The 27,612-nt window shown below is 39.6% G+C and overlaps 2 protein-coding genes across 3 annotated transcripts in view; one reads left to right on the top strand and one right to left on the bottom strand.

Annotated features, from left to right (window-relative positions):
* LOC121330500 (cyclin-dependent kinase 4 inhibitor C-like) overlaps positions 1-620 on the bottom strand; it is an 8,246-nt gene extending 7,626 nt beyond the window's left edge. Inside the window, exon 1 of the mRNA XM_041277055.1 lies at positions 1-620. This exon is cut by the window's left edge and continues 718 nt beyond it. The gene's annotated coding sequence lies outside the window, so the exon portion shown is untranslated.
* Positions 621-3,128: 2,508 nt separating this feature from the next.
* The window catches only part of LOC121331038 (FAS-associated factor 1-like), an 88,231-nt gene continuing 63,747 nt past the window's right edge, over positions 3,129-27,612 (top strand). For both annotated transcript variants that reach the window (XM_041278149.1, XM_041278148.1), the window contains exons 1-5: positions 3,129-3,455; positions 10,123-10,191; positions 20,905-20,951; positions 26,265-26,494; positions 27,449-27,540. In XM_041278149.1, coding sequence (XP_041134083.1) covers positions 3,405-3,455; positions 10,123-10,191; positions 20,905-20,951; positions 26,265-26,494; positions 27,449-27,540 — 489 coding nt within the window. In that variant the 5' untranslated portion in view covers positions 3,129-3,404. The remainder of the gene's footprint in view (positions 3,456-10,122; positions 10,192-20,904; positions 20,952-26,264; positions 26,495-27,448; positions 27,541-27,612) is intronic.

The following is a 27,612-nucleotide window of genomic DNA, read 5'->3' as shown; positions in this document are numbered from 1 at the left end:
CAAGTAGTCTTTTTTGGAAACAAAATCAAGACGATCGTTTTACAAACAATAATGAAACGCAAATCAGAAGAGTGGCCTTCAAATATCTGGGGTTTACAAAGACTCAGTAAGAAAACAGGCTTGTGTAAAGTACAGACCGAGCGTTTGACAGTTTATAGATTTGCATTGGTTTATAACGTTCAGATCCGGGTTTACACGCTGCATCAACAAAACAAAACGCCGGTGTCTGTGAAGTTTGAAAAAACAAACAAAATGGGTCAGATAGAAAATGATGTCCTTATTGTCAGTGGTCGTCAAACGTACCACAAAGAGAGAAAAAAAGGTTGTTGTGTTATTAGGCTATTATTAGGATTCCCTTATGTTTATTTTGATAGGCGCAACCCTTTGGATCGAAAGGCACTTTCCTGGTTACGTTTTGTAAAGGATACTTGGTTTGTACAGTCCCCCAGAAAAAGACACAGACACACAGGTGCGATCCGGATTCAGTTACTGTATCCCAGAAGAAGCGACCACGTTTTAAAAGCAGATACATCACCGACAGGCTTCCGAACAGCATTTTAACACCATGAAAAAAGAAGAGTCCGTTCAGGCAAGATCCTGTTGCAAAAGAGACGTCTGAACTTCTATTACGCGAGGCTTGTTATGGTATGTGCTGCAAACAAAATGCACAAAATATAAATAACAATAAAACAAAACAATATATATATATATATATATATATATATATATATATATATATATATATATATATATATATATAAATAAATTTTTGTTAAAAAAAAAAACAAAAAAAACAGCCAGTTTCGGTTTAACCAGTAGCTGTGTCCAATACAAATGTATATAGTGTTTCAAACCTTTTTATACAAACTTCCCGCCTATTTCTGCAACTGTAAAAAAAAAAAAAAAAAAAAAAAAAAAAAGAAAAGGGGGTTGCTCAAATACGCCCAGCCTTCTTCATTAATGATGAAAGTCTGTTTTTATTTCGGTCCAACCTATGAGAACGCGACGAGCTTGGCATCTTCATAAAGCACTGGCAGGGACCCTCCAGTATTGTGCCCCTCCGCTAAAAACGATCACCGCATAGTGTGTTCCACTACCGTCACCTTTTATTTCACTGTCCCCAGTACAGCTACCTCAGATCGAATAGCCTACTGCCAGGACAGCGGTAACAGACTGAACTGACTGGGTAGTTTCCACAACTGACACTTCGGGTGATAATATCCCGGTTCTAAAAAAATGCAGATTCTCTCAGCGCTGCTACTTTATAGTGAAATTAAATCCAGAAAAGTACTATTTGTATGTTTTCATCTAGGCCCTTTCACTATAGCATTTGAGATCGATTTTAAGCAACCCCATATTTTTCTTTACTGCATGTTTTTCTGTTGTATTTTTTATTTTTTTTTGCAGACATGATTTCTGTTTAGCTTGGTTCGGAGCTGAAGTACTGACATCACGATTTTTGAAATAAAAAATAGAGCGCAACTCATCCGCCCACAAGCTAACGAACAGAAGATAGGCGGGGCTGACAGCGAGCAGCTTTTAAAATCAAGCGAGGAGAGACGCGGAGCTGCTGAGCGCACTGTTTGTTCCGTTTGTCACGGCCGGCTTAATGAGGCGGCCTGGGCTGCATCCCTCCAGGATCAGAAATGGATGTTATCCTAGCGACAACATTTGAATGGGCTAATTACTTTTTTTTTTTTTTTTTTTTTTTATATACTGTTTTTATTATTATTATTATTATTATTATTTTTTTTTTTAACTGCACAAAAGGGATTGCACGGGTTGCAGAGCAGCCTTGCGAGCAAAAATGTACGTGCTTATTTCATAAATTAAAAAATAAATACATGATGCAACCGTGTTGCACTCGAGGCGTTTTTTTTTTGTTTGTTTTTTTTTTACATTTTTTTTAATAAGAATCTACTAATAGTAGCTGCTGCACCAACATGGTAGCTCTGAAATCTCTATTTCAGAACTACACGTACGGTAGAGCGCTCTACACGCCATTCCCAGTCAGAAACTACACACTAGCTGTACTATCTGAGGGGTTATGTGTGCTGCGGGATTCAATGGTGCTGTTACCCATGTAACTTCGCCGCCTGCCACGCCGTACATAACAATATCCAACACATGTTTGCATGTGTTTATACAGCCAACTGTGAGCAATCGGCGTGGGAAATATTTATTCAAGTCAAAAAAGATAAACAAGTACACCTTCCACAATGGTCAGAAAGAAGTCTGTATCAGGCGACCTTCCAGTTTGCACCCACATACATACTAGTGACCATGCGCTGAGTAGGCACAGGTGTTGTGTAGGTTCCACAGCACTACATTAGACATTTGAAGTGTCTGCAGATGGAAATAAGGATGTCTAACTGACTTCATCTGTGTGCAAGAGAGTGGTCACATGACTTCATTTACAGGAATTGTGGATGGTGGCTTCTTGCATTGAAGTGCAGTAAAGCCCACGAAACACATGGAAAACTGCAAGACTTTATTTAGTTTGCAAAGTTACCATGGCAGGTGATGAAAGTTCAGGGGTTATCAGCAATGGGGGTGGGGGGTGACACAGTTCAAAGGCCATCCTGACAATAAACCCCCCATCTATACCCGTCTCAGCTCATCAGCAGTTATTGGAATTTTCAGCACGGTTACACCGCCCCCTAGACATATGAAAAATAAATGCAGTATACAAGGTAACCACAAACAGAAATTGAAGTTTTAACTGGGGTGTAACTGCAATTTCTCCACGCTATACTTTAAAATCCAATTACAGTGCTGTTAAACCGATTTCTAAGTAAACGTACAATGAATGCATTTGATATGGGCCTTATTCCATACAAAACATATACTGCATTAGTACGGCAATCTATTTCGGAATTATTTTGTTCTTTTCCTGACATAATAGCAATAGAAAGTAAATGCTGGGTGTATGATTAATTTACTCATGCTATCCGCACCACAGACAACCCACATACACGCTTACATTTTGACACGCAAAGGAGTCGCTTCCCCTTTAAGCCAGTGAAGCCTGCCGAAAAGCAATTTCGGTTTTGGCCGACAAAATTCTCTTGACTACACAACGGACTGTCAAATGCTGCGACGTCAGTTTACTTTGCCGTAAAGCGACGGAGAGAAACTGCTTGTGAACAGATACCAAAAAAAAAAAAAAAAAGACGGTAACTGTCTGTGCATCTGAGACAGACCCATAGAAAGACCCGAAACAGAATTGAAAGTCCGGGGGGACTCTGCTGTCTGCAGCTTATACTTGCATAACCCCAATTCCCGGGTGTAGTGGGGTTGCTTTGTGTTTTTCTTTTGGCATTTGTATATGAAACCTAACCCCCCCCCCCCCCCCCCCCCGCCCCGTACTGCTTTCACTAGAATTTTTATAGCCAGTCATTGCAATGGCCTCCGCTAGCAACATGGACAGAGAAATGATTCTGGCTGATTTTCAGGTGGGTTTGCTTTTTATTTTTTTTTACAGGCTCCCGTACATTGCAGAACTAGGTAGACTTGTTCAGAAATACACTGAAACAACATTCGAGTTACACTGCCAACTAACCCAACAAAAGGAAACGAGCTGTTTTCTTTGATTTTTCGAAAGGGGTTCTAAAGCCCGTCTTGTCAAGCATCTATTTTTAAAACCACAGTCACCTCTTATTATTATTATTTTTTTGGAATCGAGTACCCCCAGTGTCTAGCCAGAGGTTTTAAAGTGATTCTTTGTCCTATTCTAGAGTCGCATCATCGTAAAATTTATTATTATTATTATTATTATTATTATTATTATTATTATTATTATTTACCTGATAACAGTTCCTAGATATTCTGTAAACAAAGAAACAACGAGACCACATTGTTTTCTCGTCATCGCTTTGTATGATTGTTTTGTATAGAATGTGTTTCGATAATGTTTAATCGTATTTAGAGTTAGAACTTAGGAACAGAGGGACCGAATTCCAGTCAGTTGTGACGTAGACTAATAATAATGTAATATCACGTTTCCTTTTGTAAAAACTATACATGCCAGGCTGTTATGCATACTGTACTGGAAGGTTTTAATGCACCGAGTATTTCAAGGGGTTTATCGACGCAAAATGACCGCTTGCAGGGTGATGACTGTGTGCATTCTTTGTAGACAACACAGCTAGAGCTGTCACAATTAAAGCTGTGTTTACACCGTGCATCTGGGAGACAGCGAGGACCTCCAGTAGTGGTTGAATTTGAAAGCATGGCAGTCAGTGTGGTCTAGTGGTTAATGCTGTGGGGTGGGAGGCAGTATGGCTTAGTGATTTAAGCTGAGTACTGGGATGCAGTGTCACTGTAGCCTTAGTTATTGTTTTATGATTAGAGACTGATGACATGTTTTTCTGCTGCAAGAATGATGTTGTCTTATAATCACACTTTATAATTATACATCATACTTTCATTTTGCAAATGCGTGCCCCGTTAAGCTGAGATATATGCTAAAGCTTAACTGAAAGGGTGTTTTCAATATCACCTTTTAAATGGAAAACCCAGTCCAGTGTGCTGTATCTTAGCCTGTTCAAGTATTGTTTACCAGGAGCAGAAACAAATGGACACAGCTGTTTATTAGGTCAATGAGATCGCTTAGTCAGCTCAGAACGTGCCTGACATCACAGAATCATATAACAGCAAAGGAGAGTATAATAGTCGCTGTGCTTCCATCTGCCAGGTTTTTCCTATTTTCACAGTGTTTTCAGTGCACCTTGAAACTGGTTGCTGGGAACCTCTGGTCAGAAGGTAAAGGAATGAGAGCCAGTATTTTATTCTCCATCTCTCTCTCTCTCTCTCTCTCTCTCTCTCTCTCTCTCTCTCTCTCTCTCTCTCTCTCTCTCTCACAACATGTAAAGTGTTGGTCCCATGTTTCATGAACTGAAATAAAAGATCCCAGAAATTTTCCATATGCACAAAAAGCTTATTTCTCTCAAATTTTGTGCACAAATTTGTTTACATCCCTGTTAGTGCGCATTTCTCCTTTGCCAAGATAATCCATCCACCTGACAGGTGTGGCATATCAAGAAGCTGATTAAACAGCATGGTCATTTTTGGTCAAGTTTTGAGGGAGCGTGCAATTGGCATGCTGACTGCAGGAACGTCCACCAGAGCTGTTACCAGAGAATTGAATGTTAATTTCTCTACCATAAGCCGCCTCCAACGTCGTTTTAGAGAATTTGGCAGTATGTCCAACCGGCCTCACAACCGCAGACCACGTGTAACAACGCCAGCCCAGGACCTCCACATCCGGCTTCTTCACCTGCGGGATCGTCTGAGACCAGACACTCGGACAGCTGATGAACTGTGGGTTTGCACAAACAGTCAGAAACCATCTCAGGGAAGCTCATTTGCTTGCTTGTCGTCCTCACTAGGATCTTGACCTGATTGCAGTTCGGCGTCATAACTGACTTCGGTGGGCAAATGCTCACCTTCAATGGCCACTGGCACACGGGAGAAGTGTGCTCTTCATGAAGAAATCCCTGTTTTCAACTGTACCGGGCAGATGGCAGACAGCCTGTATGGCGTCGTGTGGGCGAGCGGTTTGCTGATGTCAACAGTGTGAACAGAGTGCCCCATGGTGGTGGTGGGGTTATGGTATGGTCAGGCATAAGCTACGGACAACGAACGCAATTGCATTTTATCGATGGCAGTTTGAATGCACAGAGATACCGTGACGAGATCCTGAGGCCCATTGTCACACAATTCCTGGAAGCTGAAAATGCCCCAGTTCTTCCATGGCCTGCATACTCACCAGACATGTCACCCATTGAACATGTTTGGGATGCTCTGGATCAATGTGTATGACAGCGTGTTCCAGTTCCCGCCAATATCCAGCAACTTTGCACAGCCATTGAAGAGGAGTGGGACAACATTCCAGAGGCCACAATCAACAGCCTGATCAACTATGCGAAGGAGGTGTGTCGCGCTGCATGAGGCAAATGGTGGTGACACCAGATACTGACTGGTTTTCTGATCCACGGCCCTACCTTTTTTTTTTTTTTTTATTATTTTTTTTTTAAGGTGTCTGTGACCAACATATGCATATCTGTATTCCCAGTCATGTGAAATCCATAGATTAGGACATAATGAATTTATTTAAATTGACTGATTTCCTTATATGAACTGTAACTCAGTAAAATCTTTGAATATGTTGCATGTTGCGATTATATTTTTGTTCAGTGTTTGTGTTTGTGTGTATATATATATATATATATATATATATATATATATATATATATATATATATATATATATAGTATTATCTTATGTATGTAGCTTTGCACCCGTCGACCGAGAAACTTGGAATTATATATATATATATATATATATATTATATATTTTTTTTTTTTTTTTTTTTTTTTTTTACAACCTGTTAACGGTGTCATTACACATCAGACATTGATAATACACCCAATGGAAAGTTTTCATACCCCAATGGAAATTTATAATTTCTCGAAAACAAATAATTACAGGAAAAATCTTTTGTTGCAAAAGTTTTGTTTTTGTGCAGTGAGGAAAAAAAGTTGCAAGAAATAGAATTATTTGTCAGAATTTTTTTTTTTTTGCTAAACTCCAAACGTGGTAATTCAAAAGTATTCATACCATGACAAGCTAGCTGAGGCACCTTCAGCAATAATAACCTCTTTTAAACAATTACAATATTTGTCAATGAGCTTTTGGCATGATTCTTTAGGGATTTTTGAGCAATCTTCAATGCAAAATTGTTTATTTGGCAGCCACTATAGTATTATTGTTCATATGTATACACATACTGTAATTTTGGATAAACAGATATTTGAAAGATAACCAAATTTAAAATGACAGAGGCTCACAAATATTAGTAAGTGCCAGCAACACTAAATGTCTTGTTTCGAAAGTGGCAGATCCCTAGATGGCGTTGACTTCAAAGACTCTTTAACTGATCGAACCTACAAACAAAGAGCTGCTCCTGAACTAGCAAATGATCACAAAAATAGTTTTGGATTCCAAATTGCAATTAGTACCACTGAAAGTGACTGCACACATCATAAAAGACAAGGAAAGTGAAATCTGAGGTTACTTACTCAGCATCGTTCAGTGTTTTCACGCAGGTTGGGAAGGATGGTTGGTAATCGGTTTGCGTGCATTCTCCTCTACTCATCACTCTGGTTTTGTGAAACTTGCAGCAGCAGGCAGTTGCACACCTGTGGGTTGTTTCTCTTTAGGGAAATAACTTGGGCGAATGCAAGTCTTCAGTTTCAGCTTGTCACTTTACAGTTTAACGTTTTTGAAAAGTTTGAAAAAAAAACAAAAGCCTTCTGGCTGTCATTTTTTTTCTCTGTTGTAATAATATTTTATTAGTGTCGTTTGTACGGTTGTGTGCCAAAGAGTTACAAGAAGTTTTTAAATAGATTTTTTTTTATTATACAGCTCGCTCCTAGTAAAAGAGGTACTGTTTTTTTATTATTATTATTTTTCTTTTTAAAGCATTAGCATTACATTTTCAAGGTTTACAATGGTCCATAGCATACTGTTTCAGAGATGGAGGTAAGAATTGCATTACTGTGTAGCTGAAACAATAGTCACATATCACTGTATTTGTATCTTCTGCACTGAAAAAAACAACCTATTATTGGAGATAACTATTAAATGCTCAATAGTGCTGAATTTAAAATTACTAAAAGAAGCTTAATAAATTCAGTGACAGATGTTTTAACTAGAAGTCTTTTTTTTTCCAAGTTATTGATAAAGACTTGTAGTAGAAATATTTGTTATTATATTTATTAATTTTCTTTTAGGATGTTTAATTCAGCCTCCTCTCTGTTCTGAGAAAAGCATGCTATGAAGTTTTTACTGTGAGAGAGAAAGAACACACTGCTATCCTAGGGAGTAGTTTGTTTTAGATATACTGTAGCAGCTTGGTAAGTTAATTTCCTATTTGTGGTCTAATAGCAGGTTTAAAACAGGATTTGTGATAATCTTGATTATTTGTCTTCCAGTGTAATGGCGTTGACCTTCTCTGGGTATGCAGTGCATGACCACACCTGTTCATTTTTTCTGGCCTGAGTGGCCATCGGGTTCATTATCAAGTCAGCTGGCCACTCTGCATTGCTGTTGCAGGTGGAAATAAAACCCATACAGGAAGTACGGGAGCGGTGCAAGTCCTAAAAGTATCTGCTCTCTGTTCGTGTTATGCTGTAGCAGTGATAGCCGAGGCTCTCTGTTCGTGTTATGCTGTAGCAGTGATAGCCGAGGCTCTCTGTTCGTGTTATGCTGTAGCAGTGATAGCCGAGGCTCTCTGTTCGTGTTATGCTGTAGCAGTGATAGCCGAGGCTCTCTGTTCGTGTTATGCTGTAGCAGTGATAGCCGAGGCTCTCTGTTCGTGTTATGCTGTAGCAGTGATAGCCGAGGCTCTCTGTTCGTGTTATGCTGTAGCAGTGATAGCCGAGGCTCTCTGTTCGTGTTATGCTGTAGCAGTGATAGCCGAGGCTCTCTGTTCGTGTTATGCTGTAGCAGTGATAGCCGAGGCTCTCTGTTCGTGTTATGCTGTAGCAGTGATAGCCGAGGCTCTCTGTTCGTGTTATGCTGTAGCAGTGATAGCTGAGGCTCTCTGTTCGTGTTATGCTGTAGCAGTGATAGCTGAGGCTCTCTGTTCGTGTTATGCTGTAGCAGTGATAGCCGAGGCTCTCTGTTCGTGTTATGCTGTAGCAGTGATAGCCGAGGCTCTCTGTTCGTGTTATGCTGTAGCAGTGATAGCCGAGGCTCTCTGTTCGTGTTATGCTGTAGCAGTGATAGCTGAGGCTCTCTGTTCGTGTTATGCTGTAGCAGTGATAGCCGAGGCTCTCTGTTCGTGTTATGCTGTAGCAGTGATAGCCGAGGCTCTCTGTTCGTGTTATGCTGTAGCAGTGATAGCCGAGGCTCTCTGTTCGTGTTATGCTGTAGCAGTGATAGCCGAGGCTCTCTGTTCGTGTTATGCTGTAGCAGTGATAGCCGAGGCTCTCTGTTCGTGTTATGCTGTAGCAGTGATAGCCGAGGCTCTCTGTTCGTGTTATGCTGTAGCAGTGATAGCCGAGGCTCTCTGTTCGTGTTATGCTGTAGCAGTGATAGCTGAGGCTCTCTGTTCGTGTTATGCTGTAGCAGTGATAGCTGAGGCTCTCTGTTCGTGTTATGCTGTAGCAGTGATAGCCGAGGCTCTCTGTTCGTGTTATGCTGTAGCAGTGATAGCCGAGGCTCTCTGTTCGTGTTATGCTGTAGCAGTGATAGCCGAGGCTCTCTGTTCGTGTTATGCTGTAGCAGTGATAGCCGAGGCTCTCTGTTCGTGTTATGCTGTAGCAGTGATAGCCGAGGCTCTCTGTTCGTGTTATGCTGTAGCAGTGATAGCCGAGGCTCTCTGTTCGTGTTATGCTGTAGCAGTGATAGCCGAGGCTCTCTGTTCGTGTTATGCTGTAGCAGTGATAGCCGAGGCTCTCTGTTCGTGTTATGCTGTAGCAGTGATAGCCGAGGCTCTCTGTTCGTGTTATGCTGTAGCAGTGATAGCCGAGGCTCTCTGTTCGTGTTATGCTGTAGCAGTGATAGTCGAGGCTCTCTGTTCGTGTTATGCTGTAGCTTTATGCTGTATGCTTTCAGGTGTCTTTTTTTTCTTGTTACTACATCGTCGCTGCCCTACCTATTTTACTGTGTTGACAATCTCTTAGTCTTTTGCTCGATACATAGAAATAGATTAAACACTACTGCAGTTTGGTAGGCTGGACTGCAATAATGGAAGCTAGGAAAGTCTGGGAGTTCTTGGTCTAACTGCAGTTCGATTTCAGTATTTAATCTCCAGCAGGGTGCGTACAAGGAAGTAAGAAAGCAATAACAAAGAAGTTATTTATTTTAACAAAAAGCATTGCACTTACAATCTCTGCATCCCGCATCAAATGGAAAAACCAGCAAATCAAGCAAAATTACCTGGAGGTGTCACAGTGAAATGAGGAGTGCCTAGTGGTACAAGCTCATGTAGGTAATCGATACATTTGAAAGCCTTGGTTTTAATTATTCACTCTTTTGGTAAAGTATAATGCTGTAGAAGAAGAATTCCATGCTGACATATTAAAATTTATATTTCTTTATTTTTTCTTTTAGGCATGTACAGGAATAGACAACATAGCGGAAGCCATCACTTTGCTGGAACAGAATAACTGGGATTTAGTGGTAAGTAAAAATGAAAAGAAACCCTGAACATGTTTAGGTTTACACAAGTGATTCCCAGAGTATTGGACTGACACAATTTACTCATATACTGTACTGTAGTTCCACTAGGCTTGCACAGTGGCTGGTTTTACATTGGGGATAGAGAATGGTTTTAACTGGGTGACACAATAATAAGCAATGAGTAGCAGAACCACAGAGGGGTAACTTAATCTGCAATTAGAAATTTCAGTCACCTTTTAGAGTATAGTATTTAGGCAGACTGGGTTTTTCACTGAAACATTATAAAGCCTGTTAATTGCGCAACAGGTTTCGCAACTTGATGCAATGATGGGTGGATTTGTAGATGCAAACAATAGAAAAGTGAATGAGGGTGTTACATGAGATTCACAGTAATAGGACGGAAAAGCCTGTGCTACTCTGTGCTCATCAGAAACTTGAACTGTGGCAAATACTGCCCCCTGCAGATGCAGAGCAGGTAACAAGGAATATTATGCACAGCTTGTTCAGGTAAACCAAAGTTGATATTTATTGCATGTCCAGGTGGAAGAATATTCTATATCCCTGTCAAATTCAGGAGGGTTTTAATTTTAAGTAATCTCTGGATTTACTTTGTACCCAGATTGACAAACTTCTAGGAAAACAGTAGTCTCTAGGGCTTTTACAGAATTATTATTTCTTTTGTTTACACTGTCTGACTTTAATTGCAAGCTCAATGTTTTTGTAGTCACAGGTCACAGAAGTTTGATTGTCAGAATGTTTTGGATGTGACACTAGTCTAATATTCATGACAAACACTACATCTTTAAAACTGTCTGGGACCTTTGCAGTCGGCGCTATGCTGCCGATCATCTTTATCCCTATCCTCTGTATTGGGGGCGTTGATTCCAGTCCTGGTCTTTTTTCCAACCCTGTTCTAAATGGTTTCATTGAACAAATTAAAACTCCATCCAGATCCTGAAGTAGTTAATGATGTCATTTTTACCTGCTAAACCTGGAGTGCAATGGTCCTCCGGGACCATGATTGAACACTCCACCTCTGTATTAACCACCCTATCACCTGTAGCTGGTAGTCTGACTGTAGTTCATTGCAATTGATGCAATGAGTCTATACACTTTTGTTGTTGTTGTTTAGTTCTTGGCAGACACCCTTGTTATGTCTTCTTCTCGATGGTGTGCACCTGGTTTGTTCCCTGCTCACTGTCCTGCATTGAGAGTGTAGGACAGGTGGCTCAGCTGCTGTAAGATATGGGGCTGATAATAATCTAAGTTTACAGTAGGTGCAGCATTACAGCTAGGTCACATGCTCGATACAGACAGAATTCGAGTAGAAGTACCCCCCCCACCCCCCCGTACAATTATGGATTCCCGAGCTCTTAGGAGAAGCTAGAATGAGGTGTTCCTTTTAATGTGTATGCAAAAAACCAAAATGCGGATATCGAGAAAGGATAGCCACTGAAATGACTTATTCATTTTAACCCAGTTATTTCAACCACACAGTTTGAAATGTTGTGTGAGTAACAGAGACACACACACTCTCAGTTCTTTTGGATAATCTGGAATGTAAACAAACTAGACCCTGTACAAGGTTACATTTCCACAGGAGGCTAAAGTATAGGAACATTTTGTATATATTTTGCTCCTGGTCTCATTTGAGAAAAGGTTTGGATTTCCTTGTTTTGAAAAGAGTGCTTTTTAAGCCAAGTTTTGAGTTGATATATTTTTCAGCGTAATCGCTTGGATATTTTTTAATCGGATGGGGAATAAAACCAAACACTATGACAAATGAATCTTGGCTGTGCTTGTGAGTAGAAAGCAAGAATTTCTCACATGAAAACAGATTTTTGTGTTCAGACTCCCAGCTGTTCGTAGTAACACAGTTCTACCAGTCCATAGACATGGTTGCAGGGGAGAGATCATTGGTGGAGATACAGATGTGACGATGGTCTATTCACTAACAATTTGTCATGTGTGTTTGGTGTCATTACCCTTCGCATTGATATTTGGAACACAGGGTTCAGTAAAGTTATTACAAACACGCTGTTCTGCCATGTAAGCTTTACATCCTCGTTACAACCTACTTTCAGCAAGCGTTACGACTACTTTCAGCAAGTTGAGGTTATAAAAAAATGACTCGGAGCTCTGGTATAGGCCAGGAAACAAAACGAAAACAAAGGGTCACCTTTTCTGGTAAATCTGATAACAAGAACACCTACAGCTGAGATTTTTCAGAATTGACAATGTAATGGCCTCCTTGAATATGTCAGACATACTTAAAAAAACATTGTAGGGGACACTTACACCATTAAATACTTCTTAAAGGGTTAACTTCCACCTTTCCAGCCCTTGAATGCAAGCCCATAAACATTTGGTTTGCTGAAAAAGCTAGTTTTTTTTATTTTTATTTTTTTACAAAGTAGCCCTTTATCTAGAAATGGGTTCTATATTTAGCCGTCTCCAGTTCTCTTGCTGGCAGGCGTTCAAAGCAAGCAGCGCAGTAGAAGCGGTGGTTAGGCGCACCTGTAAATGTGATGACTTGCAGTTCCTCTGCGGTGCTGTTAGCTTGAATTAGTTAACAAAAAGCACTCTGTGCAGGGAGAGGGGGCAGCGGATTAACAAGTGTTCAGAGTACCCCCACCTGCACATTTCAGACTGATTTCATGTTATACAACTCCATCCTAAAAGTTGCCTGCAGTTTAACTTTTTTTTCACTTGTGTTTTTGCTGTGCCAGGTGTACTGGTTTGACAATGTTTTGTTTGGTTTACTGGTTAAACAGGGACCAGATGGCACAGTGGTAAAAAAAAAAAAAGACTTTGTTTTTTACTGGTTTGAGACCAGTATTCTTTATTACATTTTGTTGCGCATTTACTATGGTAAACTTTTATCAGGGTGGACCCTGTACCAAGCACTGCTTTTCCTATGACGGATGTTTTCATCCAGTTGTGATCTCTGGAAGTAAAATGCGGTGAATCGGAAGCCTTGCGTGGAAATATCTGCCAGAAGCGGTCAATGTTTTTCGCTAACAGCTTAAACAAAAAAAAAAATGCCATTAAAAATCTAATTCACCTTTACCGTAATGTGTGCATCTTTCATGCAGGAGCACGTGAGACCTAGGAAATGGTGGCAATGTATTTTTTTGTGAACTCTATGTACTTTAAAATATATGTATATATATACAAGTGTATGATATAACAAGAGATCAGTTGTAGGAAGATGCAAATGTAAAATGAAGACAGACATAGAACCGAAGAAATTCTTCTCAGTGGCTCTGTTAATCCTTCAGTAGCATGATGGTACAAAGTCCAGGGATATTACTACTGTAGGCATTTTGAAAGCTTTATTAAATGTATACATTCTGTGGCTAAATACCGTACATCTGGCTGACTGGCTGGAAGCATTGTGTTTTTTGAGTTGCATTGTGGTGTAGTGTGTGTTGATTTTATGTATAGTGTAAGCAAGGGATTACTCATGCACAGTATGAACCACAGTATGAATAATTGTTCACGTCCAAAACAGTAGCGTTTTGAGTATGAAATGAATCCTTGAATAGAGATTTGGACAGCAGTGTTAGTGTGCATTGATTTTATCATCACTGGTGTTCTGGAAAACAAAAACATGTCATTAAAGCCTAAATCTGTGGCATGTAGATTAGAACCAGTGAATTCCCATGCACAGCAGAGCCGGACAATTGGTTTCCAAGGTGTAGCATTCATTTTCTCAGCCAATCTTATTTCAGAACAGGGAAAATGCAAGATCACTGTGAGCTGCGTTCACACAGTAGTCACCGCATATAGGAACACCTCCTAGAGAGAACTTCGGCTTAGAGAACAACCTTGTGGTGAAACAGATTTTTCCCATTGTAAATGCTCCGCCTAAAGGAACAGGAGCTTCAACTCCTTTTTGGCACTGATAGCAATTCATTCACAACTGATACAGTATTGTTTTATAACCTGATAACTCATCATCAAACTTAAATTCAAATTGTTTATTTAGGCTTTTCATAACTAACTTGTCATTGCAAGAGTGTCTTGATGAGCACTGATTGGGTTATTCTGTCTTTCCAGAACCGCCATCATTTCATTGCCTTGTTTTGTATTCTGATTTCCTCCAGTGCATCTCATCGTTACAAAATGACATGTAAACAAACGGTGAAATGTGTCACTATTTCTGTTGCTACAAAAATCAGACACAAGTCGCCGAGCAATTGGGTGTTTCTAGTTCTGGTTGCTTCACCATTCTGTTAAATAATTTAGTGCGTGTCTTGAATATCTCTCCTGTACATGTATTCATAATTAATCTAGCGCTGCTGCTGCATTGTTTAACATGTGTAGGGGTGCTGTGCTAATTTAGTTTGACAATGTAGTTTATTTAACAAGACTTGCCTATGTGTGTCATGACAAGCAGTACAGATTTATTTATTTATTTATATTGTGTCTGGTGGTCAACACCATCTTGGAGAACACTTTGGCTAAGAGAACATTTGGCTTGCTTCCTGAGGGGTGTTCTCTTAGCAGGAGACTACTGTATTAACAAGAATGGGAGAAGCAATAGCCTTCAGTTGCCCAAACAATCGAAATCCAGAATATGTTCTAAAGTATGTCATCATGAACAAAATACTGAGTCTCATCACAACTGGATGGCTGTTTTTTAAGGTATAGGTTCAAATGCATGTGGGCTTTTGTGCTATTTCCATTGCTGGGGATATTGTACCCCCACATGAATTATAAAATGTCACCCAGGTGTTCGGGGTCCCCAGTGGTTTCCACTTCTGCTAGGAGAGCAGGGTGGGTCATGTACTGTAGGCTAGGTGAGATCTGAATGCAGGATTAGGGAAGAAAATCGGCTATTCATCTCATCTCATCCTGGGTCTCATCCTGGGCGGTGGGGGGGTGGGGGGTGGGGGGTGGGGGGGGGGGGGGGGGGGGGGGGGGGGGGGGGGGGGGGGGGGGGGGGGTGGGGGGTATCCACACCCTATACAATCTAGATCTAGCTATAGTAGAGTCTGTTTTCATTCAGCTTTGCTAGTTAGAATTAAAGAAAGTATAAACCTGAATGTGAATGTTGGGCACGGCAGCTTTAATTGTGTGTTTTTCTTGTATGACTGTGGTTTTCTTTTTTTTTTTTTTTTTTTTTTTTTTTTTTTTTTTTTTTTTTTTTTGCTTTCAGAGGTGATATCCGATAAGGCCTCGCCCTGCATTCGGGTGAGGAACCATGCCAAGGTCAATAGCCTAGCCTCCCCTTTGAGAAGACCAGCGAAAGTCTTGAGTTAACAAGAGGGAGAGAGAGAATTTCGGTTTGTGTTTCTTTGGAAGGAGGGCATCTCAAACGGTTTCCTGGTTTCACTATTGCAGGTGGAACGGTACGGTTGCCCTTTCTGTGGTGGTCAAGTCTGCAATAACACTTCTTAGAATTTGCAGGTTTCTATGAATATGGTTTGTTTGTCAGTGAGATGAAAAAGCAAGCACAATTACCACGAAACCAGAGTGTGTTTATCTCTGTATAGGATCAGTTTGAATAACAAGAGGCTCCACTTCAAGTATTTCACTGGGATGTCCTTTTTATTAGGGTAGGTTAACCTAGAAATGAAGGCAACCTAGGAAAGGCTCGCTCATGCACAACGTGCCTGGAGGGGCTTCTGTAAGTGATTGGTTTGTGGGCATGGTAAATAAGTGACCAGGTGCTTGAAGCATGGAAGTGATGTTCCTTCAGTTTACCCCAAAGTGTTAGAAATCACTGTGGGCTAGGTCCAGGGGCACAGCATGTTGCAAAACCACACCATGGTGACCTGTTATCAAGATTACACAAAAGGTGTAAAGGCAGGAAGCGTTTAAATGCTGTTCATCTGTAATAATAATAATAATAATAATAATAATAATAATAATAAAGGCCAGAGAATACAGTCCAGTATGTCATACATTTTTAACAATCTTGTAATCTGCATTATAATAATTATTATACTTTCAGATGATTTGATCTGCTGAAACAAAAATCATTAGAGAAACTGTGCTTTTATATTTTCATTATTGCAAAAAATATGTACAGCATTTTTTGCCATGTGACCTACAGCAAGCTACCAGGATGCAGCAGTTTATCTACTTTTAAAAAATTGTGCACACAAAGAAACATAAACGACGACCAAAAGGTTCTCTGCACAATAAAAGCTGATTCAGTAGCAATGTTAATAAAGCTAGTAGAGGTAAGGAAATTGATTTTCAAGCATTGGTTAGCCCTTGTTTAAGTTCTGCTAATCGATTCGTGTCCAGCAGAAATTTTTACTGAACCTCATATTTTAAAGTAGAAATACATGTTTCTATCAAAACTACACATTTGAGAACTACAGTATTTAGTGAATGGATGTGTATGGCGTGGAAAACATACCATGCAGGTGCAAAACAGCTGGAACTGCCCAATTTCCGCCTTACTGATTACTGTGGGTGTGACCCCACTGCTAACAATTTGAGGAAGCTGTGTTGGGTTATTCTGGGTGAATCATTGTTGAAATCAATACAATTTCAACGCTTAGTTGACAAGATCAGTCATGAAGATGGGGAAACAGGTACACTAACTTTGTGCCAACAACCCTGTGATTTAAATAGCATTTTGACAGATCCATTGTGACTCAATATAATGGCATATTTCTTTCTTTCTTTTGTTTTTCTTCTTTATGAGTGGTAACTCTCATCATAGCTTGGCTTTGTTTTGTATGTTGTATGTAACTGTAGCTCCCATCTCTTTAAAAACTTGCATTCATGTTTGTTTATTGCCTTGTTGTAGAATGCAAGAACAAAGCAAAATAAAAATATTTAACACGTTTAACATATTTAACATTACAGTGTGACGTGGCAGGGCTGGTTGTAAACATGTTAATTACTCATAAGAAGGCTGTGAATATGTTTTTCTATGCACAGTTCACTGCAGGGGGTTTGTGTCATTATTATCTTGAGGTCGCAGGCAATGCAATGCTCTCCCATTCACACATACTAAATGTTACGACACAACCCCCCCTCCCCCCCTCCCCCTGTGGGTCACACGCTCATAACTTCTTTACTTGAAATGCTCATAAATCCTAATTCAGTTAAGTCAAGTTAGACATACTGTAATTTAAAAAGATACAAATAAGGTGATGTTTTATTAAAAAGTGTATTTGATCTACTTGAGTTTCTTATACTGTAGTTTTATAAGTTAGGATGACTTGTGTGATAAGACCACTATTGCATAGCATTCTGTAATACCAAGTTTTTACTGTCAGCTTAATTAGGCTCATCCAAATTCTCTGGGTATACTAATTAAGATTATAGTAAAACTGGGAATGTCTTATTTAAACCCCCCTGCACGTAGCTATGAAAATATGTTTCAAAATATCATAGAAAATAATCCTAAAGGCTTTAAAATTCATTCATTAACACTAACAACATTACCACTGAACGAAAAGATTCAGAACAGTAAAGGGGGAATTGATTATGTTAAAGCTAACAACATCCCAGCATTGTTCATCATTTATAGCATAAAACAAACATAACCTATTGTGAAATCCGACCTAGCATTTGTGTGCCAGAACGACCTTGCATTTCTTGTTTCAGTGCAGTTGCAATCCAGCCACAAGATGTGCATGCTTATTTTATGCCGGTTGTGCACAAAATGAGTTCTGTAATAACTCTGCTGCTGAATATTGTCCTATGTGTTGGGGTTCTTTTAACATACAACTACAGGTGCCTGATGAATGATGAAATGCCCTACACAGCTTTCTAATCCCCCCCCGTCAGTGTATGTCCAGTCATTTCTATCCTAACCTGCTCTGGTCCATGCAGCTTGGTTAGTTTGTTTTGCACTTACAGTTGATGCTGTGGTTTAGCCCTGTTGTGGATAATTGCTGTGGGCCTTTTCTGCTGCACAGTTGATTGTGACGTTGTGGTTCAGCTGCTTTATATAACATGATTATCCAGCTTTATTTCCTAATATTTGAAAGTGGTCACACACCCCGTTATATCCAACAAGAAACAAGACGGTCACTGCTACAAGGGAATTCATTTCTGAAAAGGTTTTTTTCACAATGTCTTACTCATCGTTTTTGTTTCATAATTTAAAACAAACGAAAAAGGCCACCGTACTACTGTACAGCATGTGTTAATCGAGTGTATGAATGCTCCGAGTGTGTGAACATCACAAAGGGATGGTGGCCTGCAAAACATCCAAACTCGTTTTGCTGCAGGCATCTGGGCACTCTGCTTGGGCAAGTGGATACAGATTTAGAGTGAATATCTGTGCATTGATTCCACCATGTAGAATTATGTGCAGTCTGTAAGGCCTTGAGCAGTTAGTATTTCCATTACAGTATGATTCAAGATGCCAAAATTAACATTTTATCTGTGCAGGCAATGAATTTGTTTGTTAGTTAGTAGCAGCATAAACAAATCTTTTTAATTTTTTTTTATTGATGCAGTTTTGCATTGCAAATTTTAAAAAGCTGGACCAAAGTCTTGTTTATTAATTAGGAATGTACTGCACAGTACTTAGACATTTAGTTACATACTAAGACATTTAGTTACATACATTATTAACATACTAAATGTCGGTCCTGTAAATTTCTTTCCATTTTCATTTACTCTGTAAAGTGTGCTCATTTGCAGCTGCATCTTACACATGATTCTGTTGTCGTTTTTCACTCTTGTTTTTTTAGTTGCTCCACCAAGCTACAGAAGATTTAATAAATTAGCCCCGGACATATTCGTTTGATATTGCTTGCTGACCAAGATTGGACTAATTGTGCTACTTCAATTACTGTCTATTACAGTAATTGGCTTCTGCCGCTTCACTCCACAAACTTCATCAGTTCCTGTGTCCTTTTAACATTGTAGTCCAGTTGTAGGAATGTTTAACAGTGTATTTGAACTTTAACATTTGAGGGAACATGTTTGTAGAATGCTAGATTTATTTACATATTTAAAATGGCATTTGGTGACTGTTGAGGTTAGCTAAATGAGAATTTCTGTGTTGTCTGTCAGATGCGAAAAAATTTTACTGTAAAAATGTTGTATACGAGAACTCTGAGAGGAATCAAACAGCTGAGAAGGGCAGCTTGGACAAATTAGCAGGTTCCATTCCGTTCTGTACACATTTTTGGTAAAGTCTTATACTTGCGATACTTGTAGTGAATGCTGGTTTTCACCAGTCTGTGTGTGTGTTTTTAGTTCACGGACTGAATGTAACACCAGCGTGACGCAATTCTAGAATTGAGAACTGGAACTGGATGATATTATTATGAACGATCTGAGAGAATCGATTCATGTCGGGCTGCTAGTGGGGTCTTTCAGTGTCTTCATTGTGGAGAGTTATTGTAGGTATCTGTTATACTGCTGTAGGTTAGGGGTTTCCAATCACAGTCCTGGAGAGCCATTCCACTCCAGGTTTAACAGGTAAAATGAGATCATTGATTCAGTTAAACAATTTAGAGCAGGGCAGCAATTAACAACTCTGTTTACCCATGCAGGCACACACACTATTTCACCCATAACTACTGTATAAATCACTCATTAGTGCTACGTTTAGAAAAGCCAGAAGAAAAGTGGTGAGTTTAATGAGGTTTGACATTGAAATGACTAAGTTTTCTTTTAGTACAGTATTTATTTGTAGTATAAGACTACATTCAGAGCTTTAAAACATTGCTTTCACTTTCAGTGTTAATAAATTGGCTGTAATATATACAAACAAGAGCTATGTGGTCATAAACTACTGTGCTTAATAATGGTAATAAATTGGTACTCTAATCAATCAAGGTGCTGGTATGTTGGTAGTATATTGGGTTGCCGCTGCCTCTGTACAGCTGTATATTCTGTAGGCTGGCAGTGTGGGTTCAGGTTTGTAAGTACTGTATGTTTGAAGCATGAAAACAGCAGCTTGTATGAACTGCTCTATTCCATTGACCTCCTTAATGAACAGGGCATGTCCTCTTTGTCGTGGAAGGAGATGCTTTGAATAATTTTCCACTGAAGAAGCGTCCTAAGATGTCGTTGGATCACAGGCTCGGTGCCAGTGCCCACTCTAACTCCATTTGGAATGCCTCAAATAGTTTTCCATTGAAATAAAACGAGGGACAAAAAATCCTAGCCCACAGCACTGCATTCCAACCATGAATAACATCCGTGCCACGCTGTACGCCCTTTGGAACAACCAAAATGTTTTTCCTGCAAAGGGAGCTACTGATTTACTGCTACAGATGTCCCTCAGTTTCCTAGCGCGCCCTTTAGCACAGAAGGGTGTTTCTGTTGTTTTGAAAATTGTAATGTAATACAAATAGATCTCTTGCCCAGAGCAGTAGTAACTTGGTGGGGAAACTGTAGCTCCCATCAGTGTCGCAGTGCTTGGGGATGCCAAACACTGGCGATTAAGAAATTGATTATTGAAAAGACTCTGTGAACTGATAAAGTGCCTGAGCAATAGTTGTGAATCTGTATGTAATCCTTACCCCAGGCACACACACTATTTATTTGTGACAGACACAATATGTTGGTAGTAGAGATGCAAAAAGTAAGCCCTTAATTCATTATTGATCGCCATTGCTTTTAGTTTGTGAGCCTCAATTAAACATTCATGAAATGGTTTAACACTCTGGTGCCCAACTTGGAGGCTCGTGTAGCTGGATACCCAGAAACATGTGCTTTCTTTGTTTTTCTTGCTTTAATACCTAATGGTGCTTCTCTGTCTTGTTCTGTTCACAGGCAGCCATTAATGGAGTGATCCCACAGGAGAACGGCATCTTACAGAGGTAACTGTCAGACAGGGTTGCTTTGCTGTAATTGATTCAGGTGTGCCAGGTGAGTGAGAAGTGGAGCCCCGCAGGACCATAGTGCTTGAATGACTACCAAGAAAAACAGAGCAAAAAAAAAAAAAAAAACATGAAGCCACTCTCAACCAATCAACACACCAGATTTCAGAACATTCCAGAACATCTTGTTTTGACCAAAGTGTTGTCTTGTGCACTCCTAACTGATATGGCCAAATAAAAGACTATCTAACTGTTGTTTAAAAAAAATAAGAGTGTCACTTGTGTTTTGACCACCAACATTGCTCAGGGTTAGCTGAACATATTCATAAATCAGGTGTCCCGTCTTCCTATTACTACCAACAGTAGAATACAGATCTCCACCAAGTGAGATTTTGTTTTAAGTGAGACAGCGGACCATGCAAGGATGTAATTGAGTATGTTTAAGAAGGGCACCATGGTTTATTTTCAAAGCTTTCCCTCCAGTAGATTTACAGAATACATGTTATTAAAACTACATCAGTTGTGATACTGAAAAATAGCACCTGTGTTCCCAGGCAGGATTAGTGATTACTAATGGTAGAAATGACATATTCAGGACTGCTGTTCCTGAGGGCCAAGCTGGGAGAGAGCTGTGCATGCGGCCTGTACTGTAGCTTGTATCGTGGCTATACGGCAGCTCTTACAAGCTGGCTCTGCTTCAAGGTGCTTATCATAACTAAGGTTATTCATAATTTATCCATTAGTATCACAATGAAGTTAAAACATGATAACGCTTGACTTATCTCTTTCAAAACCAGTTGGGCAAAATGCTTAAAGATAAACAATATGTCTGTATTACCTTATGTAAGGTGTTGATTTTCTAGCTTCTAGATCTGTACAATATTATAAATCATATATAAAAGGTTCTGAGCAGAGCGATCTTGACCATGTGGTAGATGCCTTTTGAAGCAGACGGCACTTCTTTAAACTCTCTGCAATGGGCGACAGAAATTTCAAGCAGCCCAAGCAATCCAGTCCAAAATATAACCTAAAAACACATTTTAAAAATGCCCTCATAAAAATTCTAATAGTGCTGGAACTAAACATACTGTAGTTCGTAAAACAAACCCGATACCCTTTCAGAGTTGTTAAAGAGCAGAGAGAAGCTCTCTTCCGTACAGTAGAATCTGTTTTTTTTCACATTTAATTTATGCATTGGTTTTTGCATCTTTTCGATACAGTGGTTTTATAAATTATGCTACGTGAATGAATACGAAAACTCAAATTTTTGGTTGCATTTCAAGCAGTGTTTTGTTCGAATATTTGTACCAGCACAAGTTCGTAATAGCATTGCTGTCCTCCCCAGTGGCCATTGCCTGTAAACAACGGATCTTTCTTGCCTTCTCACCTAACTACTCGGTAATCTAGCAGGCAATGACCGCTACATTGGACATTAAAAAATGCTTATGAGTTGCCAGTATTACAAAGTCCTAATACTCGGTATAGTATTGGGTCTTCAACTGCAATGAGAAAACTGAATGGGTCTGTGGAGGAGGCTAGCCAGCAGTGCTCGTACTGTCACTTCAGTCGGATGCTCTGGATGTCTCACTTGCCTGGCAAGTGCCCTGGACTCTCCCCAATCCCTGAGACAATCTGCCTTTCACAGTGCCTAGTCCAGGAGAAACAGGGACCCACGCAGGGCTCTTATTGAATATGCTGACGCCCTCTCAAGGGAATGCATTGATGATTTTCAATAAGATGCAACGCTCCAAATTACTGCCTTGAATTAGAGCATCTGAACATGCATCCCAAGTGTTGTACAGAATTGTAACGGATACTCCGGCTCCCATCCATCCAATTACTTCCATTTACAGCAGTGACCGTTGTTATACAGGACGTCTGCTTTCGAGAAGCATCTTTGCAGACTGCGATGAAACAGGCTCTGGAGTTTGCCAGCGCAAGATCACCACCTAGGGCTTTTTTTAATGGTACTGCAGTTGTAATGTTAAGGCAGGTGTATTAGAAATGCTTTTGTAACAATGATGATTAAATAGTTTTTAAATGAAATGATTATTAACACTTCCACTATTTGTTTGATGATATTTGAAATGGTATTTAGCTAAAATAGGCCTTTTAAAATTCTTTATAATGACTGTATCTCTGTTTGCTATGCTTGGGGCTTACGTTGTTCTTTGAACATGTGTCTGTGCTTATATAATACTCAAAACTATAGGCTCTACTAAAGTGCTTTGTGATGGTGGTCCACTATGAAAGGCGCTATATAAAATATTGATTGATTGATATGAGATGACAAGGATTTTGTGGTGATTGGTCTCTATTCTGATACACAGGTTAGAATTGTCAAAATAGTCTTGGCCTGCCAGTAGTAATTCATTGCATTTTGATGGCAGGGTTCAGAAGCAGGTTGGAACTCACAGTGTATTGTAATGTTTGGGCTCAGGCTTTAACCTTTTAAAATATAAAAGATAAATAGTTGCTTTGTATGTGGCCCCCGCACTTACTTGTAGTATCTGCTGACCCAGAGGAAAAGAGAGGCTTTTGTCAGAGCCGGCAGGGAGAAAATAAATGATTTACTGCGGGGTGGGGGGGGGGGGCGGAGTGCACCGCGGGGAATTCGAGCCCCCAGATACCAGGAGAGAAAGCTGTTTGTGTCTCTGATTTGAGAAGTGGTCACTTGTTTTCTGTGTCTGTCAGACAATTGAGCGCCTGTCCCATATTCTCCGCGGTGTAGAGCTTGTTTACTCTGCTTCCTGAAATGTTTGTGCTGTTGCTGGAGAGCTCGTTTTCAGAGCGAGGCTGCTCTCTGGGTTTTTACTCGCCTGTCCTCCATACAGGCTCTCTGCCATAGTGGAGTCTACTAGCAACCAGCTTGACAACCCTGCCCGTGCCAGGCGCTCGCAGCACAGTGGCCACTTTGAATGTTGCACTGCTTGTGTTTTTCATCCGTTTTTCATTGCAAGAAGGAACTGCACAAAATATCTGCGGCAACTTAATTTTGTGACTGTCCAACTATGGGCATATTTACTGCGACAAATCTAAAGTCTAAAAATTATGCATACACTGAAACTGTGCAGAAACCAGCCATTCAAGTTTTACAGTATGCTTATTGGCTGGACTTACAAAACCATATTTAAACATTTAAGAGGCAAAAAAAGAAATACAATATATATATATATATATATATATATATATATATATATATATATATATATAATATATATATATATATATATATATATATATATATATATATATATATATATATATATATATATATATATATATATTATATATATATATATATATATATATATATAGATATATATATATATATATATATATATATATATATATATATATATATAAAATGTATTTATTTAAAAAAAACAAACAAACAAAAAATCATATTTAATAGGAAAGTAAAAATAAATACAGCTATGAATACAAAATGTCATTTTTTCCCAATATGCATCTAAAGTTAGTAACCAGTTAGTTACCATTAACATTTGGTAGGTCAAGATCGGTGCCAACCAGGGTCTGTGAAACTAGGCTTCTCGCTGTAGCTGCGGTCACTGAAGAGCGTGGATTAGTAGCTAACCAGTGGAAAGGGTTAGAAAGTGACACTGCATTTCTTTGCATGCAAATTACATCCTGTTGTTTGTGACTAATAAGTGACTCTCTCTGTATCAATACCTAGAATTGCTTGTCTCCTGTATTATACAGGTGTTACCAGTAAAACAAACGGGTCTTTATCTAAATAAAGAAACTGGAATGTCTATTAAACAACCTCGGGGGTGTATGCTACAGCTGTACCCTCCCTCTTTGTGAACTAGCTGTTGTATTGCATCAGAGACTATCCTTGTGCAATATAGATACATAACTTAATAAAAGAACAAATAGATACAGAAATAAAGTTAGGGGTTGTTATTGGTTTTTATAATAAATTAATATGCTGGTCTTGGTGATTGTGGTTGAGTCTCATCTATCCACACATACAGCAGTTTTACAGTGTTTATTCTTATTGGTCATTGCTAATAACAGAAAGCATATTCAGACTCCGAGTTGACAAAATAACACCAGAACATTCTGTATATCCCTCTTGAGGCATCACCAAATCTGCACTCCTCCCCTGGACTTTCTCTTTTTTCTTTCTTTCACTGCTTTTATTTTTCTGCTCTCTGAAGTTCTACACTTTGTTACCAATCATTTTCTTTTCTTCTGTTTTCTTTCCCTCTTTTGCCTGTGTGACCAGCTGTACCCAAACTCCTCTTAATGGGACCATTAAGAGACTTCCACACTGTCACTTGTTGGTGGAAATCACACTGCCCCTGGACTTAAGTGTGAATCAAAATTCAGTTCAACACGGAAGGCAACGAGAAAAACTTGCAGAATAAACTTTAAGTTTAGTATTTAATACCTTCTAATTGGTTACTAACTTTCCAAAATGCCTACCATCCAGTAAGAGGTTTTTCCATCAAGAAAACATGCAGCATGTAGAGGGCACCCTTCAAACTGGTCAGGGTTTGTTTTTCAACTACAGCAGTCAATATAATAAGCAAGGCCTTTTAATAGTGATGTAGAAGGACTGGTATTTGTTCTTCATTTTACCCCAGTTCAAATAACTGGATTTAACCATCATATATACAATATGAGCACACATAGTTAGTTTATTGGTTGTCTGTTTTGTGTGAAGTATACAAGATTCAATTTCTGCAGTTCTGTATAAAATATTGTCTTGTACCGTGATATCTACTGTTACCGTTGTGTGAAATTTTCATGATATCCCTACTGCCAAGGCAGGTTTTACATTGAAAGTAGGACTGCACATTGCAGAAACACATTATTTGGCCAATGGATCATGCCAGTTAACTGTGTAAGACGTGATAGAGACTATTGGTCATACTTTATCATGCAATAAGCTTCAGTTTTTCGTGCAGTTTTTTTAAACAGGATTGCATTGCTTAACTGCTTGACCTCTCTGGATGACTGATCTCAGCGTTATTCCTGGCACGAATGGTCAAGGATTTCATTTCTGCATTCTCTTGTCCACACTTACTCTTCATTCAAGTAGTGTTCCGTGAACTGCAATGAGCTATGTTGCTTTCAGGCCTAGTGCTTGACCCTTCAGAACTTGAGCAATATTCTTATGATCATACAGCGTTTTCAATGAAGTTTATCCATGTTAAAAACACACAGCACTTAACTTAAGGCTTCGAAAGCACATTGTAATGCGAGTCAGAAACGGAACTCAAGCTCAGACCACTAGAAATGTAGAGATGCCATCTGTTGACACTGTCGGTTTGTTTTTTGCAGTGATTTTGCCAGAGAGACGGCTCAAAGTCCGGCGTACGGTCCGGGTAGCCAGCCTTCCGCCGCTACTGCCGCCACCTCCTCCTTACTGCCCTCCACCTCAGCCTCCGCCTTCTGCCCCGTGGTGCCCGCGCATGGGGCCGTCGTGGAGAGGCAGCCACGCATGCTCAATTTCCTCGTGGAGTACCGCAGCACCAACGTGGATGTGGTGCTGGAGGAGTCCAGCTCAGTGGGTAAGACATGCAGACAGAAAGGGTGTAACTAAAATATAGCGATACAGTACATATCGCATTATGCCGATCAAAATACAATATGTATGAAGGTACATGTGATGGTCCTGATGGCTACTTGTATAATGCATAGGAAGATCAAATAATCATTCAGTGATGGACTACTTTGTTAAAAGACATTAAATGAGATTGGAAGATCATGTATTCATGCCAATTATAAAACACACTTATTCTGCATTGAAGAACCCTTCGGTGATGTGCAAAGAGCTGTGTTGTTTTCAGGCTTAGCACTCAGCCCATTGTACAGTATAAAGCCACTGTGTCATGTTATACATTAATTATGAGATTTCTTGGAAATACCAACATTGGTTGCAAGTTAAATCATTGCACGGTTCTGGTCATTAATAAAAAATAAAAAAAATAAAAAATCAAGTCATTGCTGCTGGGAAAAGGAAATATGTATGGGCTTCTGCAAAAGTTGTGGTTTTTCTTCTAATTTCAATGTTTGCTTCTTGGTAACACATTGTTAATAATCATATATGAACTGTTCACACTTTTGTAAACCACAGATTAAAGTAGGTTGGAGCTTGTCGAATGTACAATCTGCATAATATTGTGTTTTTAATGTGGTGTTAATACAGTAAGCAGAGGGTGATACTGACCTGACTTCACTGCAGTTTTGTGAGCTGATGTTTCTAAGAAGGGCAATTGGTGCCCTCTTGTGGATTCCTGAGGCAAGGTAGAATAATGTGGGAACAAATACTTGTAGAGTAGTTCACTGCAGTTATTATCCCACGGAGAACTTGGTGCAGCCTCCAATACATATGTCACTCTTTTAACCTTGTCTTGAGATTCCCAAAGTCTGATGAAGCATGGCCCTGCCGTTCCTTAGCACATAAGGTCTTCAAAAGATATAGTTTGCTAAACTGTTTTTTTTTTTCCTTCTCTCCTCAACAGGTGAAATTAAACAGATCCTGGAAACTGAACTCAATGTCCCTGTGTCAAAAATGCAGCTGAAGGGCTGGAAGACGGGAGACGTCACCGACAGCGTGAGTCTGTGGGAGTCTGGTGACGGAGCTTCAGCATTTATAAACTTTAAAAGCAAGCTGTAACCTTCCCCT

The sequence above is a fragment of the Polyodon spathula genome, chromosome 18 (assembly GCF_017654505.1).
Source record: "Polyodon spathula isolate WHYD16114869_AA chromosome 18, ASM1765450v1, whole genome shotgun sequence".
NCBI lineage: Eukaryota > Metazoa > Chordata > Actinopteri > Acipenseriformes > Polyodontidae > Polyodon > Polyodon spathula.
This window is presented reverse-complemented; position numbering and strand designations above follow the sequence as displayed.